This window comes from Lissotriton vulgaris, chromosome 2_1, assembly GCF_964263255.1.
Source record: "Lissotriton vulgaris chromosome 2_1, aLisVul1.2, whole genome shotgun sequence".
In the NCBI taxonomy this organism is placed as follows: domain Eukaryota; kingdom Metazoa; phylum Chordata; class Amphibia; order Caudata; family Salamandridae; genus Lissotriton; species Lissotriton vulgaris.
The window spans coordinates 544443174-544459165 of NC_141687.1; the positions used below are offsets into that span (position 1 = coordinate 544443174).

Sequence of the window (15992 nt, forward strand, 5' to 3'; positions counted from 1 at the left end):
ATTTTCTGCTCTGGAGAAATAGTGATCCAGGGTACTAAGGCAGACCACGAGGAACTGAAACACCTCATTGTTTCCGGACATTGTTGCATACCATGAAGTATTTTCCCCAATGCAGAGTACACAGCGGCCAGGACAGCCCTGGCGCAAGTCTTCACCCGCTCCGTGCCCAGTGCGAGTTCCTGACCCAGCTAGTGCTGTGCTTTCGAGTACCCATGGGCGTACTTTTCTGATTCTAAATGCAGCCTTACTTTCACATATAGAAAAGGTACAATAACAATCCTATATTTAGCAAGTCTATGACAACGGGTGGAAGGACACCTGAGGTCAAAGAGGACTCCAGGCTTCTACAACACAATAATAAGAGAAAAAAAGTGCGGACGCAGACCTCCACCCCCCCCCCCCCTCCCCTTCCCATAGCAGCACCTTAAACTGGGGCAATCTGTCCCCAGCCTGGCTAAGAAAGAACAGTTCCACGAGGCAGTGTAAATGTCAGACAATGCGCTATATAAAAACTGTCTATCCACTCCTTTCTCCCCGTCCACCACCAGTGTTCAGACCCCGCCTCCTCCCACAGACATTGCAGCCTCTCCTGGGAGCAGCTCTTGCTCCTACTAATGGACATTAATGGGTTTCTCCTCCAGGTCGCGCCTGCATTAGCCCAGCCTGAGCTCTCTGATGGCCGCAGAAATCAGCCAAGGAAAGCGTTTTCCTTTAGAGCCACGGTCCCTGGTTCGATCCGGGGTATTTGCTAACAGATAACACCTCCGTGGCATCTTTCTGGAAGGGGGGGGGAGTTGGTGTTGTTTACTCATTGCACAGGCCCTATGTATTGTACTCTCTAGGGGCTCGCAGTGTGTGGATGGGGGCTTGCAGTGTGAGGGGGTGCTCTGTGTGTGGGGGGGCTCGCAGTGTGTGGGGGGGCTCTGTGTGGGTGTGTGGGGGGGCTCTGTGTGGGTGTGTGTGGGGGGGGCTCTGTGTGGGTGTGTGTGGGGGGGCTCTGTGTGGGTGTGTGTGTGGGGGGCCCTGTGTGGGTGTGTGTGTGGAGGGGCTCTGTGTGGGGGGGCTCTCTGTGGGTGTGTGGGTGGCATTTGCGAGAGATTAGGCTATTGCCATTGTAAATGACAATGCCATTTATTTATCTGTTTTCAAAACGAACACATAAATAAAAATGTTCTCATTTACAATGCCAATAGCTCTAACTTTTACAAAGGCAAAACCGTTGCATTGTAAATGCTTGTTTAGAACCTGTTTTGGGGTACAAGTGAGTCGCCATGCTGTATTGTTGAAAGATCGTGGAGTGTAGATTAAACGTAGAATAAAGGTTCTGTGGTTAAAATCAAACCTTTTCAAAAAGAAATCCTGAGATAAACATGAAGTTTTATTAAATAACACTGACATTAAAAATAAATATATACTTGGGTGGATTTTGAACATATGGAAGTATCACCGATTATGCAAAACACTTTAGGAAATAATTCATCTTTTTTATGAACATAAAGTGAATGTGAACAATCATCGAATTCCCTGAATGGCAAGCCCGTCTGCGCCCGTCCTGAACACGGCCAGTGCCAGCCACACTGCCAAAAGTTATCCAGGTATTTCCATGACACCAGACTTTTTGAAATTACTTTATACTGTCCCCCCAAACTGTGATACCTGTCTAGTGCCGACCAAATGAAGGGCCCTCTAACCTGTTGAAACTGTAGAACCTAGTTTAGGTCCACTGTTGAACAACGAAACTCTCCTAACAACGAGCCTTTAACTAATCTTCTAAGGGGGGGGGCTTATCTGCTCTTTATGTAAACATGCTCAAGATATTCCTGATGTGATTACTGATTCCTGGCTCAATTTTCTCACAGATCTATAGCTTCAAGATTTGTGTAACCCTGACATAGTCCATGCCCTTCCCCAAGATACACCATCTGTAGACAAGATAGAATAAAGACGCGGGGAGGAGACTTGCTATCATCCTTTATCGTGAATCAATTCAATGCACAAATTTTGATCTCCCTTATTTGAAAGCGACGGAAAGCCTTGGTTTCTGCTTCAGGCTTAATGGATTCTTCCCTTTAGCAGGAGGATGGATATATTGTCTCCCCACCCCCGGACCAAATTCAGATTTTTTAGAAACCCTTGGGGACACAATGGGTCCTTTAAACCTTCAGTGCTCTAATGTTACCCTTCTGGAAGATTTCAACCTCCATTTAGAATGTAAAAATTAACCCAGAGTGGGGAACCTTTTTGATACTTTTAAAACACTAGGGCTCCAAAAGTTGGTGCTACTTCCTACACACCACGCAAGTCATACCCTGGACTAGGTACACTCTAAACTCCCTATCCGGACAGTCAAAACCCCCTCTCCTCAAACCTGGACAGATTATATGCTAATCCAGTTTAGCATTGAAACTCCCAGTGCTAGCCCTTCCCAAAAATCCATTCCAATAGTGATTTGTAAATAGACTAAGATGCTAACTAATCCTGATTTGACCAAAAGTGTATTAGCATCCAGACACCTTCTATCACGGAACACTATTGAAGATGCCTAGTGTTTTATGTCCTGCATCACCAAGTTTAGTGACAAATTATCCTCCACAGTCCAATCAAAAAAGAAACCCCTTCGCAAGGAATTAGCCACTTATTACAAACAGGCACTGGCAGACCACCATCTCCACTGTTAACAGCTGGGATCACCATCTCCACTGTTAACAGCTGGGACCACCATCTTGACTGTTAACAGCTGGAATTGAAGAGCTAGCCCAATTCAGAGAGGCCCTAAAAAACGTATCACTAGCAAACCAAATTCGTAAAAAAGGACTATTATTCTAAGCAAATAATAGATGCTCAATAGGACCCAAAATCTATTTTTAAAATCGTTAAATGTTTCACTCACCCAAAAGCTCTAGATAAAGATAATCCTCCTTTTTATACCCTATGTAATGAAATCTCCTCTTTCTTTGGAAAAAAATTCAAAACCTAAAAAAAAGATTTTAGTACTCCTCCTACATCTCTTGCAGATATAGAGCTGGATCCTTCTTACATGGGGCCATTTCTCCAGGCTTTTCGTAGCATTAGTGTACATAGTCTAGTAAAGCAATGGATTCATGAAAATCTGTCTCCCCTTTTGACGCCAGTCCACCTGTTGTACTTCAAGCCATTGTGAATATCATCAATCCAGTAATTATTCATACAATACATTCTTCACTCACCACAGCGGAAGTCCCTGAAGACTGGAAACTTGCTGCAGTTAAACCACTTCAGATAAAAACAGGTCACAGACCCCTCCACCCTTCTGCCCATCTTTCTACTTCCTACGCTTGGCAAAATAGTTTAAAAACTGGTCAATAAGCAGTTAACAATTTTCCAAGAAGAGGCCAAGACTTTGCACCCCGACAGTCTGGTTATCGGCCTAAACACTTGACGGAATCTGCACTATTGAAATTGCAGATACTTAAAACTAACCGTAAACATGGGGAAGGATGCAGCACTGATCGTGTTGGATTTATCAACCGCATTAGACACCATCTCGCATGACACACTATTAAATAGTATGAAAAGTTGTGGCATTTCCCATCGTGCCCTAGCCTGGCCGAATTCCTTCCTCTCCGACCTTAGGCAAACGGTTACTCTAGGACCCTATCTTTCAACTGAATGACCGATTACCTCAGATGTACCACAGGGATCTACTCTTAACCCGGTGCTATTCAACATCTACATTGCCCCTCTCATCTTGTTCATATCATCCTTTAATATCAAAACTACTTCTTACGCAGATGGCAACTCCACAGATTCGGAGTACAACTTTAAGCTATGCCTAACAGAAGTCATTCGGTGGATGCAACTCAACCACCTCAAGTGCAACACCAATAAGATGGAGATCATGCTAATAGGGACATCAAACTCCTTTGACCCGGTCTTATGGTGGCCTGAATATGCCCCAAATCCCTTGCCGCCCTTGGGTTCAGAACTTGGAATCTCCTACCTAGCCACCTTAGAACTATTGAATAAGAACCCCTTTTTAAGAAACAAATGAAAACCTGGATTCTCACAACCCCTGGCTCTTTGTGCTCCTCACTTATCTAAAAAAACTCTAGTACCAATCATGCATGTTCTGAACATTATCCATATTTCCGGATAGTGCCAGGATGCTCCTTACGGAGCAGTATCAGACTACAGGAGGTAACCTATAAACCCTAAAGAATCTAGAGCAATCATCTGTAAGATACAACAATGTCTCGGAGGGTATTAATTCAAGGTCATTTTCAGGCAGCACAATTAATTGCTGAGAGCGGAAGAGGAAAAGAAGAAAACCAGGGAGAGAAAGTTCATTGGTAACATAAATTGTATTAAGTAAATGCATATATTTGTCATATTTAGCTTCATATAATCAAACATATGGAAGGGTGACACTGTGTTACATTGAATGACAGGAAACCTGTGGGATACTGTGCACAAGTGTTTGTGAAAAGTTGTGACGGTGCAAGTGGCACTTGAGAAAGTATATACAGCGACAGGAAGGGGGGCAACAAAGAGCAAGTGAAAGTAAAATGTACATAGTCAGGATACCCGAACCATAAATAATAATGAATACAAAAACAAACAATCAAGTGGGGTATCCTTGAGGGAATGGCGCAGAGATTTCCTCTGTAAAAGTTGACGGCATTTCGGCCTGTAGAAGTATTTAGGCCATCATCAGGACCAGGTTACTGTTATTTAAACAGCAGTGGCGATGTATTGCAACTATCAAAAAATCCAGGTAGGGCAAGTTCCAGAAATAATTAAAGTTGGACCTGAGAAGGTTCTGTTGGAAGGGAAGGAATGGGACTCCCTGGGGATCTAGCAAGATTCATGAATGATCGCTCTGGGTAGCGATAGGCCAAAAGCTGCTGAGCAGGTTACTTGGAGAAGTCAGCTGAAGGCATGGCGCAGCGCATCAAGGAGCCGGCATCAGTCCTTTACAAAGACCATATACTGGTGCTGGAGTTGCACCACATTCTGATACCACCAAAAGATTATTCAAATTGCGAGACAATTTTGGGGATTACTTGTTAAATTGATAATCATGTATTTATTTGTTTTATTGTGGTAAGGGAGATGTTGTATTGTATTGTGATTACTTGCTTTTATACTGTAAAGTGTTTACTAGTAACCTTGGGCATATTTATTCTATTGCCTTGTGATGCCTGGAGAGTTCTGAAATTCCACTGTTGTTATGACTTGAGGTATTGGTCTTTGGACTCGCCTGAACAGCAGCTCTCTTCTACATTCTTATGGTCCTCGGAGGTTACCAGATTAGTAATAAATTGAAGATTTATTTTTTTGGCATCTCTTATTCTTACCAGACACATTGATGGCTAGCAAATGTTACATTATATGTAAGGCTCCCTGTTTTCCGTTTTTACAAATAAATACAGACAGAAAACAATGTGTTTTCTGTGTGCGTTTATTTTTAAAAGTGGATAAATACAGAAAATGTGCTTCTTTTAAGTGAATCTTCATGCTGTCTTTCATGAATTATAGCCCAACAACTGAGCAGATGGAAAGCAGTGGAAATTGAAAAACAGGATGAAATTTCTTTAAATAACTGCATGTATCAACATGCATTCGTGGTATAATGCTAATATTATCCAGTGGATGCACTGCTATGTAATTTTTGGCAACTTAAATAGCTAAAACATGACAGACATCAAAGTAGGAGTGTGCATCTATCATTTAGATAAATATGGAAATGTACAGTTTTACATATACATTTATACACAAAACATAAAATAAATATGGATACATATGGATAAAAAGCCCCAAAAATAAATATGGATAAATACAGACGGAAATGTTAAAAAAAAAATACCATAAAACCGGGAGCCCTAATTATATGTGATGACCAGAAACGAGGACCATGCATGTTCAAAGCCTACTTACTACTAGTGCTTCTACATTGCACATGAGTTTTAAGTAGTATTTCACAAAGGTTCAATCTGACAACCAAACTGTGGCATTCATAATAACCTCTAGTCTTCTAACAAATGGAACTGCTTTGGAAACCTTTGCACCTGTAATCGAACGAGCCCTGAATCAAGGAACATTTAATTTGAGCTTCTTGCATGAGCCATTTTATCCAAGTGGAATAGAGGGTGATAACAGCCTTGAAACGTTTCTGTATGGCGATAAGCAGTTGCATCTCTCCCGCCAGTTCACTTCTGTTATGTTGTCTTATGCCTTAATGCACCTAACCACATACAGCTTGGGTTTGTCACTGAAGGCTACATGTGAAACTGACCTGGTGCATAATCTTCGCCTCCGGTCCTGATGGTGGAGGTTGGTCATGTGGTGTTTCATTTATGTTTTATTCACAGTGGTAGTTACATTTATTTTTTTGGGTCGTTTATGTTTTTTAATGGCTGTTAATAAAGTAATACAAAAATAGAAGGCACAATCCTCATGTCAGGTGATGGAGAAAAAAATGTATTACTATCTGGATTTCACACTGATGTGTCTCAATCTTTCTTTTTGTTGTTAACGGTTTTTTATTATTCTATACAGGCTGCATCCTCCAGTTCAGCTTTTGTGAAGTGAATGCACTCCAGGATATCAGCATTCCCACTTCAAGGGAGAGGGAATGTTAAGGGATAGACGTCATAATTTTTTTTTCTAACATACAAATAAAATGATTATTACAAAAATAAGTTGATAGGCTAATCAGAAATAAAGGGAACGTGTGTTCCAACGGTGGAGACACACACAATGAAATAGGAGCTCAATGCCCTAGCAAGATTCCACGATGGTTTGGGTCAACTTCGTTTTATCCAAAAAATATGATTCCAGCTTGCACGATTCCCGAGCGTAAGAATTAACCAATTTAATCCCATATTTAAGATTTGATTAATTATTTAAGGTCATTGAAACAAGCCAGAAACGGGACTGCCTATGCAAGGCACTTTAACGTTTTCGCTGCGATCACGGAATGTGCGAAGCAAAGATAAGCAATGCTCTAATAACAGATGCTCAGCGCTCCATTGTTGGCTACTGAGAGCAGAGAGACTAACGAAAACGCCATCTTTAAATTGTGCTTCTCCGCGCCTTTATAGCAGTATTATGTTGAAAATACACTTTAGCGCCTAATTCGATAAATATCTTAAGCCCCTTTTCAGGGAACTGGACAAACGCTGCAACTATCGCTATCTGTTTAAAATACACAAAATATGTTGGCTGAAAAGAGTAACTGACAGGTCTTTAAAAAGGGCCCTTAGAGGTTATAAACTTGCTACAAAAACCGTTTCAACAGCACGTGACACGGGCATTGGTTGTTAAAGCGCAGCAAACTGAAGGAAAAATATCAGATGCCTGTCGAAGAGATAGCCCCACTGTTTTTGCACCGGGACGACGCTGTTTTAGTTTTTCCATAGTGTTGGTAGAGCTCAGGGAGAGCAACCTTGTTGCTTCCGTTCCGGTAAAGGCGGATGTTGTGGTCCTGCTCCTTCCACGTGTGTGCTGTTGTTTGTAGTTCGGGTGACTTGCAGAGATGGGGAAGATCAAGCATGTTCGACAAAAGCTGCACGCTGCGGCCGTACGACTTGCAGGGGAGCAACAGACGGGGGAAGATGCTCTGGGGACCCAAGAGGAGCAGGAACTCTCACAGGCGGCCCGACTGCGAGGTTCAGCTGGATGGACAGCGCCCCCCGGGGGGAAGGTAAGCGGGCTGGACTCACGTAAAACAACGAAAAGAGGACTGTAGACATGAAAGACATACCTAATAGCACTTTGATCAAGAAGTATGAATGGGAGACCATTCATATCAACGAAAAAGAAAACTAAAAACTGGAGTAGCCTGTTTGCCATAGTTGAGCAGCTTGTCAGTAGACACAGGAGAGCGTGTGGAGTGGTAGAAATATATTAAATAATGAAGTATTTCGTCTGGCTTATAGGATGGCAATACTGACAAATACGACATGCACAAAAAAGACAACGATTTTTAAGTCGTACACATTTGAAGCGAGTAAGACTCAGAAGAGGAAAGATTATGGATAACCTAATGCTAGAGCAGCTAACGTGGACATAAGAAGTTGGTCAGGAAGTTCGCATGACAAACTCAGAAATGAAAGGGGCTTCAAGAAAACGTAGAAGTCTTGTAGCAATCATACATTATCTGTGGCATGTCTTTTGTAAGTTCCTAAGAGACAGTGTAGTTACACATATGGAACACTTTCCAAAATGTTCATTTGGATCCTATCATAGAATGCTGCTGTTGGTCCTGATACAGGTTACTTGATCAAACACGTTTTTTTTAAAGAGGGAAATAATGCACGTGTTAGTATCAGTCCTGCGAACTGTCACTCACAGTCCTGCCAAGTATCACACGACTGTAAATGTATCAGGGCTTTACTTGGTAACCACGACTCCTGTATTTAGTAAACACTTCGTATACATTCATGTTTCCTGTTCTCCCTGGTCTGAATCACTGTTAGAGTCGCCCTCCAAATTTCTTTTTTAAATCTTACACTTTACTCTTCTAAAATGTTAGCATGTATGCATTATTCACACAGTTATAGCGCTCTGACCACCCCACGATGCGTGCTACATGTAAACAACAAACACGCCTGTAGCAAAGGTGCTGTACAGATAGCGACTTTATCTCGCTTGTTTACGTTGCAGAAGTACCGTATGGGAGCATCCTGCTTTGTTGTGTGCCCATTTTTGTATTTCCATGGCAGTCTGTAGCAGCTCCCTGTGATTGGCTCTGTCCCTCTGCTCACATTTCTTTCATGTAGCAGTCTAGTTATGTTGCTTTTGGTTTACATTTAATATAGTTCCTGGTTGGGCTGCAGAGTAGGACTGAAAGATGCACCGGTGCAGGTGGTGGCAGAAACTGTCAGAAGTAAGGGACCAGTAGTGGTACGTGAGGATTGCCACCGCTATTTGGGTCGGATGTTTTCTGATTTTCTTTCATGACAGGCGCCTAATTAAGCGTTAAATATGAATGGTGTACTGCACTCACCGCACTCTTCATATTGACACCTTCACAAAACATGATTTGTTATGGGCACTTCAAAAGCCCTGGTACAGCTAATGTAATACACACAGTCATTCAGTGAACCTCATATCTTTGTGCCTGTCTTTGAAATTGTAGGATGCCAGGTTCAGGTATTGGCGTCGAGACCAACATCCTGTGATTCTGGGCAAATCACTTAATCTGCCCATGCTTGAAAAATCAATGTGGTCTTGTGCAATATAACTGGTTCTTATGTAAAGAACAGCCCATTTTGGGCCATTCTTAATGTGGGTCTCTGAGTCCACCTCTTCCCAGTTCAATCCTTCTATTATGCAGGCAAATCATGTCTGGAAAACAGGTAACCTTGTATGCCATTTAAAATTAACACATATTGTTAGGCCCTCACATTGCCAAGAGAATATGAATACTTAACAGTTCATTCTAAACCCTTCTTTACAAGACTGCTGCACTATATGTACAGCGACTGCAAAGGGGAAAGGGATAGTAGTCTAAGAAGTATTACTGGTACATAGTGAAAGCATTACCACAATGTCTTTCTTCCTTTTTCTGATAGTTACACTGTGACAATATACCAAGCAGTGTAACGTTCTTGATCAATACCCCATGCAGTCAGATGTTATGGAAAAATGATTATAAACCCCAACTCAGACAAGCAACTGCGCAATGACTCAAATGCAACAAACTGCCATCACTTTAAGTCTTATTTGGGATATGAGACAACCCCTTACAAGAGGTCAGTATTACCAGTGGTCAAAAAAGTACCAAAGAACCAAAATGGCCAGGCCGACAACTGAATGGACATCTGTAGAGGGCAGGACACCTCTTAACAAGTGGAATATCGATATGGAACATAGATGGCCTGTGTAGGAATCTGGCTCTATACAGTGCACCAAAATGAGGTACACTGTGTAGAGAGTCAAGGCAAACCCCCCAAAGGAATTACAGAGGGACAAATGACACCCTAAATGCTCTCTTTTAAGGTAATGTGGGCGAGCAGTTAGGCATATCAGAGGGTAGTTCTAAGCATTTATTACACACACAAGGACAGTAAATGAGACTCATTCTCAATAAAGAAATGCAACCCCAATTTATTAAAATAATTCATATTTTAATATATATTTAGATACCAAGATCATCGGAAGTGGTTTTTGAGTAATTAATTTTTAAAGTTTTCAGAAATGGACTTTGCATTTTCTGGATCGGCAATGTCATCCTATTGAGGAAAAATAGGTATTGCATCGGACACTTGTCAGCAACTTACGGGACTGTTCTTCTTGACTTAAGGTGAGTATGGGGCGCCAAGGCCACACCAAGACACCACCTCAGGAAGCTCTGGGGCGTCCGGGTGCAGAGATGTGTTACGGCATGGGGTGTCCAATTTACTTCGATTGGAGAACAGTCCGATTACAAAGAGGCTGCAAGCAAGGTCTGGGGTACCAGTCTAAGGGGAACCCATGGCAGTGCTCGACCCTTCAGATGCCTGGGCAGTTAGGGACACTGTTGGTCTACTTTTCCTTGGGCTGTGAGGCTCGGGTGCCACAGTGTCTTTTGGCAACAGGGTTCTGTGCTGGAGTCACTCGTGGGTAGAGGGGGCCTGCAGAAAAAGGCTGCAGGTGGCAACTAGAAGTCCAGTCTGGACAAACCCAATTGTGGGATCAGCTCTTGTAGGTCTGTGGTTTCTGTTGGCACCGTCACATCGCTTGGACTTGGGATCTGAGCACGGGTGCGTAGGTGCTTTGAGGCGTTGGGTGGCTGCAGTCTCAGACTCACTCTTTGTCTTGGTTTCTGCTGCAGAGGGGCAAACAGGACAGCTGAGCCACTCAAGATGTGTCTCAATGTCCCTGAAGTCCCTTGACATGTAGGTCAGTTTTCCTTGTCATTGGTGTGCGGTCTGGGCTCAACAAGCCTTGGCTGCTGCAAGGGGTCCAAGACCCCAGGGACTGATACTGTGTAAATCTGGTCGGCCCAGGCATCCTCACACTTGGAGGAAGGACGGATCAGACCTGTAGGAGCGCTGCTACCTCTTCCTGGGTGGCTCCTGCGTCTGTAGACTCAGTAGGTAGCTGGAAGAGGTATTGGGTCTTGCTTCTTTTGGTTCCTGCGGCTGCAGGGGAGTAACTGCTCAACTCCAAGTGAGTTCCTTTGGCAGTTTGCCTAGCACTGGCTGCCCTCTGTGTTTTTTAGGTCTGCACAGCGTTAGGACGAATCATTCGCTCCGCCCGAAGGTCAGGTGTAGCAGATAGGCTGGCGGGGATAGCTTTAAGTCAGCTGTGCTACTCGGTTCTCAGGTCAGCAGTCTTCTTCTTCCACTCTGTCTTTTGTGTCTAATGAAATCTGAAGTTCTGGTATCAGGGGGTCCCCTAAATACTCAATTCAGGGGCATTAAGGGGAGTGAGGGGTACTATCCAAGTGGCTAGTTACCCCTGGGGTCACTACGCCCCCTATATGACCACTTCTGGTGGGAAGTAGGCATAAGCCTGTCTCAGAATCCCTACGTTTGCCATCATCAAGATGGCAAACTCTGAAAGGTCGTGTTCATTTCAAGTAACCCACCTTAGGCGATGTACTAGCCTGGGGGTGGGATCCCCTGACTAGCTAATTGGTGCCAAAGGGCTCTGGACAAATGGGATCGGCTACCTCTCCAGTGAGGGAATCCATTCTTGATTTCAAAGGTGGTGGCTTCTTTGAATCTCCCCTGCCTTGGAATGCTAATCATCAGATCATCCTGTGGAAGGGGGTGTGAACACCCTCTTCCCGAGCAGGCTTTGTTTCTGACCTCCTGAGAGCAAAGGCCCTCATCTTTGGGGGTCAAATACTCATCCGGCACCAAGTTGGCTAGAATCAGTCAGCCAACACACCAGAGGCTGGTAGGTTTACAAGGGGCACCTCTAAGGTGCCCTCTGTGTACATGTATTAATTAATAAATCCAACACTGGCATCAGTGTGGGTTCATTAATACGAGATGTTTAATACCAAACATCCCTACTTTCAGTGAAGGCATCATGTAACTGGGAAACTCGTTTTCGCCAGTGTCCAGTACATGCTTTTAAAATGGCTTCCCTGATCACTTGCAATATCTAGTTATAGAACTTGACATAACAGGGGCACATCTGCTCATGCAGATATGTCCTCACATAAAATATAATGCACCATGCCTTTGGGCTCAAAGACCTGCTGTAGGCATGACTTACATATATTAGATGCAGTGACTTTGGCAAGACAACAGGAGTGTGTTATGTCGTGTTTTCACTCATGGTTTGCACCATGTAAAGCAGCCTGCAATGGCAGTCAGTGTGGAATGGGTATGTGGGTCCATTAGGGTGGCATAAGATATGCTGCAGCCTGTAGGGACCCTCTTTACTACCCATGCTCTAGGTACCTGGAGTGCCATTTACCAGGGACTTACGGGGGTGCTAAAGTCCTTAGGCAATTGTAGCACAATTAGACTTTACCTTTAGCAGGCCTCAGTGCACTGTCAGAGTCGACGATCAGCATCTAGTAGCTACAAAGGGGGCAATAAGTGTGGATAAATGCAAGAAAAACCCAGTTCACTACAGTCAGGGAGGCAACCAATGACATACATGGCATATTAATGCTAGTTCACATAAAAACAGACAAGACGTAATGCAAAGGAACTAAAAGCAACAGACAAGTACTGGCACAGTATAAAAAAATACGCTAAAGCATAAGAGTATAAGTAATTCTGCCCTGAGGAAAGTGACTGAGGTCAAACATCCAATCCAGAAAGGTTAATATCCCCCAGTGAATAAGCAAGTCAAAACTCTATCTCTACATGCATTTAGGAGCCTAAATACCCCTTGTGTGTAACTGGAAACGGAGCTGAATCCTGGTTGGCGCAGTAGGGTATTAGTCTATTTATTGTGCTACGTGGTCCCATCCTGTGACTGAAAAAGTACTTCGACTATGCAAGTCATTAATAAGAATACACACAGTAAAAGAGTGTCACCCATCTGCCTGTAGAAAGTCACTTTTAGCTACACTGAAATCAAGGAAATTTCACACATAAGTAAATTGAAAACTTGGCAGCTATGCACTCTTGAGGGGTTACGCTAATGTAAGTGGGGCAATTTCCCACCATCACTGCAATAATAAGAACTGTTACTCAAAAAATAGTTGTTTCCAACAACAGTGTTCCTTTCCAATGACAAGTCAATTTACAGACCGACGTCTCGCATCAAATGTTAAAGCAGCTTTGCAGAGCAGACCCCTGGATTTACACAGTGGCTGAAAAGAGGTCATCACGTTGTGGTTTTGAGTCAACATTAAGATGATCCCTTCTGTTTGGTGTCCTGTAATAGGTTGCCCATGAGAGTCAGATAAGCAGACTCAAACATACTATGCGCATTCTGGCACAGAGATTGCACTCCTATCTGATGCTTAGCATGAACGTAGCACATGAATATGAGGCTGACCGCATGGGAGATTCATTCACAGTGAAAGAGGTGAGAGTAGAGAGCCAACATTCTTTGGCAATAACATAAAGGTAATGAATGAAATGTTTGAAGGATATCAAATACCTCACAGAAACGTGTAACCGACTATCTGCAGAATTTTCAATGTCTGTGGGTAGAAAATCTGGGGTGCACAGATTAAACTTTATTTATAAATAATTACTTGGTGAATCAAGTGTCATTGCTTCCACTCTCCAGCTGCAGTGCCTGAAACAACTTCAGTCTGGAGCGATCATTCTTTTATGCCCCTTTCAACGCTTATTTGGGGGAAAAAATTAATTTATTCAAATTAATGTTGTTGCACTGATGTTAGCACTTAGCTTAGCTCACAATAAAGTGTCACCTAAACTGGCTCACATACGACATAGAAAGGTCACACATAAGTGCACTGTAAACCTGGAAGTGCCATGCGTAAGCAAGCTAACCCCATTTGCAGTTTTGTTTTATAGTTGGGCAAACATGAGTCTTATTTATAATGAACACAGAGTAGAGGCTGGAGCCTTCGTCAGTTGCTGTGTGTTGTGAAGTACCAGGTGTTAATGTTATTAGCTGACCATTAAGATTGTTGGTAAATGTTCCTCGATGTTTCCGTGGCTCACATCCATTTCCCGGTCTGGAATAGCTGAAGAGTTTCCGGCATTGTGTGACATTTTTCTATAGATTGGTGGGTAGGTATTTAGGCTGTTGACAGTAGATGTAGGTTAGTTCAGAACCAGAGAAGACTGGACCGCGATCCTATATTCGGTTGAGGGCATTCCAGAATTTTAGCCTTTCGATTCCTAATGTCTTGCTTTCTTGCTACAGCCAGCTATTAGGTTGTTGCACCAATTATAAAGATCTGCTGGTCAGCGTCGTCCCCGTGTTGTCGGGGAAGCTATTGGCAACTCCTTGGTGCACGCACTTGAGGTAGTTTCCAAACCCTCACGAGGAAGAAGCTCCTGGCCGATACGTGTGACCAGGACGGGGAATGCGACTCAGTCCGAGACGCGCGATATAGCGTGTTCGGCTGGACTGGGCTTCAGTTCAGCAGGACGCGCTATATCGGGCAACAACCTAATAGCTGGCTGTATCCTTTTATTCCACTTACCAGACTTGGTACGGTGGCCATACTCACTTGTTAACATCTTTTTTTCACACTTCACTTGGTCCTGAAGAAAGCCTCATCACCTCTACCGAGGTAATTTGAGGCAGAAACATGTTGACCACTTAACCACCTAGAACCCATGACAGGTTGAATCTTCCTGCCAAAGCAAACCCACCTTTTTAATCCTGACTCTTGGAGGTCCCAATAAAGTTTTTCTTCAACATACCATGTAGTTAGTTTTAAGTTCACCTGCACTATCCACACTTACTTCCTCCAGGCCCGACTTATCCGAAGTTTTTAGAATACCTCCCAACTACCTTGAAAACATCCCTGAGCTCCTCCCTCACAGTGAGGGGGTTGTAGCCAGCAGTGCGAGGAGATCTCCGATGATGAAGCATGCCACCAACGGGTGGGTGAGGGAAATCGTCCAATAAAAAGGGATACTCCGCACTCCGCCGTTTCAATCTAGACCCTGGGTGCTTGTTTGTGTTGCCATATTTGAGTTGAGGGAAGTCGCCTCTTGCCGGTCTTTAAACCTCCTCAGGCTTTTTTTGTGTGTATCATTGAAGTATGACTGACAAGAGGGAATAGACCTACAGAATATGGCAATGAGGTTTTTACTGAGGAGTTATAAATGTTTATTTTTGATGTGGAAACAGCACCAGGTCCTCACAGCATTGCTGAGTTGAGATGGGGATATTCTTTGATGGTTCTTGGTTGGTAACTTACCCAAACATGTTTATGTATTTTTCATTTGGCAGCTCATTCCAGGCTGGGGTGCTCGCCATCAAGACTCATGTTTTTTTGCAAAGCTTTTAACTTCTGTCAATTCTTTGTACAGGGCTTGACATTTCAAATGTTAAGTTGCAGTAGATTATTATTAGCAGTACTCCTGGTCAATACTTCTTTTCCCAGTTTGTCGAATTCTGTCTTTTGAGGTTGCTGAGTCATCAGTCCAAGATGGGTTTTGGCTTTGCCCATTTGCGTTTATCCGGGAACTTCATAGGGCTTGAGAGGCGGAGGACAGTGATTGGATTGTCTAACTGAATCTGTGGTTGTATCACAATGTTGGCTTGTGTGATGTATTTGACCGCCTAATGGAGTACCTTAAATGCAGTGCGTTTGGGCCTCTAAAACAGCTTGAAACTTAGCACATTTTTGTTTTCAGTCAGTTCAGCTGGTGGACAGTTGTCATTTCTGTCTGCTCACATGTTGAGGTCTCCTTTTGCTAGAATTGTTTGTATTAAAGGCAGCAGGTACAAGGCTGCTTTGAGCAACTTGGATAAGTATTTCGGGTCAGATCCTAAAATTATTATCTGTAGGTGAAACTATATTGTGTGCTTTGGCAGTCATTTCGATTCTTGTTTTCTATAAAATAATCATAGCTATGTGGCACAGTAATTTAATACCTGCATCGCCATAGATGCTAGAT

General features: G+C 43.2%; 2 protein-coding genes across 2 annotated transcripts in view; one reads left to right on the forward strand and one right to left on the reverse strand.

Annotated features, from left to right (window-relative positions):
- ITGB2 (integrin subunit beta 2) overlaps positions 1-15992 on the reverse strand; it is a 466167-nt gene that overhangs the window by 427088 nt on the left and 23087 nt on the right. The window lies entirely within an intron of this gene.
- The window catches only part of SLX9 (SLX9 ribosome biogenesis factor), a 572292-nt gene continuing 562696 nt past the window's right edge, over positions 6397-15992 (forward strand). Inside the window, exon 1 of the mRNA XM_086955518.1 lies at positions 6397-7684. Coding sequence (XP_086811644.1) covers positions 7517-7684 — 168 coding nt within the window. The 5' untranslated portion in view covers positions 6397-7516. The remainder of the gene's footprint in view (positions 7685-15992) is intronic.